The sequence below is a fragment of the Aplysia californica genome, unplaced genomic scaffold (assembly GCF_000002075.1).
Source record: "Aplysia californica isolate F4 #8 unplaced genomic scaffold, AplCal3.0 scaffold00006, whole genome shotgun sequence".
Classification (NCBI taxonomy): Eukaryota; Metazoa; Mollusca; class Gastropoda; order Aplysiida; family Aplysiidae; genus Aplysia; species Aplysia californica.
The window spans coordinates 781,707-784,215 of NW_004797276.1; the positions used below are offsets into that span (position 1 = coordinate 781,707).

At 39.7% G+C, this 2,509-nt stretch overlaps 1 protein-coding gene across 1 annotated transcript in view; it reads left to right on the forward strand.

Annotated features, from left to right (window-relative positions):
• Window positions 1-2,065, forward strand: part of LOC101849572 (glycoprotein-N-acetylgalactosamine 3-beta-galactosyltransferase 1) — a gene marked incomplete in the record, with an annotated part of 33,281 nt that extends 31,216 nt beyond the window's left edge. Inside the window, 1 exon segment of the mRNA XM_035968932.1 lies at window positions 947-2,065. Within this exon segment, the coding sequence (XP_035824825.1) occupies window positions 947-1,102 (156 nt within the window).
• Window positions 2,066-2,509: the final 444 nt, after the last annotated feature.

A 2,509-nucleotide genomic window follows, 5' to 3' on the forward strand; every position in this document is an offset into this window, starting at 1 on the left:
TTGCCAAGCCTGTATTTGATTCCCTCCTTACAAGGATTCAGATCATCTATCCTGTATTCGTGTGTGCCCTGAACATTTCATGATCTGTTCTGCACTGAAGCGACAAGCTCCAACACTGTTCTTATCATTACCTTTCCATTCGTTATCATCTCAACCCATCATTTATTCCTGCCATGCACGTGAAAGACGTAAATTAGATTCCAGCACGCGGAAGACATTCAGTCGGCCTGTCTGCCAATTATTACGCTCGTATCTCACCCAGTCTGAGTTGGAGTTGGAGTGAGCCTTGGCAGGCAGAGTCTTAGAAGTCCGCTTTTCGAATGATCTAAATAATATGGCTGATGGTGTCTAGCACATTTTCCAACAAATTTTAGCCCGTCCACCAGTCTCACAATTTTATTTTTATTGTTCAGCCCGGGACTGGTTTTCTTCAGATTTGGTTAACAGTTCTTCGCCCACTTCCGTACAGAAGAACTGACATCACTTAGATCTTAAGGCATAGATATCTGTTCTGCAGCGGAGGGTGGGGAAGGGGAAGGGGACTGTTGCACATCACAAACTTGATGTAACATCTGCGTCTGAGGTGTACAATCCGAATGCAGTCCGAATTATTTTTCTTGTGCCTTTGTATATACATGTATTAATATATATATATATATGGATGGATGGATGGATGGATGGATGGAGTATCCTATCTAGGTACACATTATTTTGACTCTGTTGATTAAAAGTTACATACTTGTGTTATTGTATCAAAATTCTAATGAAAGAAAAGGGGGTATACGCATGTAGGCATATTGTGCATGTATTTTGTCTATGAAGTTAGTTTGCTGTCTAAACAAAAAACAAACAAAAAGAAGTTGCATTGAAATTTCACTGTTCTCACGCTATTGTCAAAGTGCCTGTATTGTAATGAGATTCTTTGTCTGTGTTTTTTTTCTCCCAGGGTGTGGAAAATGTCAGTGACTACGCCATAAGCTTCCACTACGTGAAGCCCAAGCAGATGTATCTTTTGGAGTTTCTAGTATATCATCTACACCCGTACGGTGTTATAAACAATATTCAAGACCTGAATGTAAAACATAACCCGACCACGTCTTAGCCCATTGCTACCCCGAGATTCGCTGGATAACTTAACTATTCTGATATTTATGCTTTCAGGGTTGACAAGAAGCTCTAATGTTTGTTTTTCTTGATTTAAAATGGGTTTGTGAGGATGCAGTAATCTCATGGATTATGAAGTTAAAGGGTAGAAATTGAGTTGTACCCTTTCAAGTACATTTAATTTGTAGCCACTTTCTTGTTACTCGATATCCAGGGGAGGCTACTAGGTGTGTTTTATCGAAGATGAAAGGTTCGAATTCTGTTCCTTGGTGACATTCAGTGCTTGATTTCCCTGAAACTTATTTTGAAGATGAAAATTCATAACACTCGCGTTATGTTAGTAGACCACGATTTATCTTACTTGTGAAATTGCCAGTTGTAATCACGAGTTAAAAGAATGTAACTTCGGTTCTGGTTTCAATCCGACCGTATTTGTAACAATAAACTGTATGTCTTAGGACCCCCATCCCCCACGACACTGAAGTTTATCAGTGTATCGTTGATGTCAAGAGCAATGCATGAACTTCAAATGTGATTTCATGGTTAGTTCATCATTTTTACCTTCCATTTTGCTGAGGGTCCATAGAGGCTATCGCAGTGTGCGGCAGTTACGACTATTTTCACTTCTCCTTCTCGTACTCTTACGAAAGGAAATGAACGCCAGTATAAATATCTTTTTTGCGGTTTCATTTCAGAAAGCTTGATTTCGAATGATTTTTTAAAGAAAGACATAAGTGAGAGTTTTGTTCGCAGTGAAATGTGTGGCATTTTATTGGTCCGCTGTAAACAGTATGCTTGGAATGACAGGAACCTCTCGGTTGTTTGTTAAACTGCGTAGTGCAATAATGCATCAATTTTTATCATCATCATCATAATCATCATCATCATCATCATCAACATCATTATCATGGACAGGACCAAATATCAGGGTCACTGCTCATTAGTCTTTGCTAAAAAAAAATAGAACAGATAAACAGTAATTGTTGCCAAGCCTTATTTGTTTTAGTAAGGTTTAAAGGTGCTTGCAACTGCATAAGGTCATATGAGCGCCAAGGGCTGGGTGTCAACAGAGAAGTTTAAACGGCACTTGGGGAATCAGGTTTACTCTGCTCACCCCTCTAGCCTCAACAGCACAAAGTCTGCCTCCACTATCAAGGCACCCCGGAAGTAGCAGTTTACATGAGAGTGACACACATACAAAAGAAGTAGAGGAAAATGACGTTAGTAAGGATAAGGAAAGAAAAAAGTAGCAGTTCCCCTTATGTTGTTCAGGCAGAGTATGAGTATGACTTTGATAAATCATCCCTTTTACAATTCTACTGTGCACAAGAACATGTTAATATCCCCCCAATGGTCTAAAGACAACTTCAGTCAGTAACATTGCCCCGGCTTTTGGGGGGGGGGG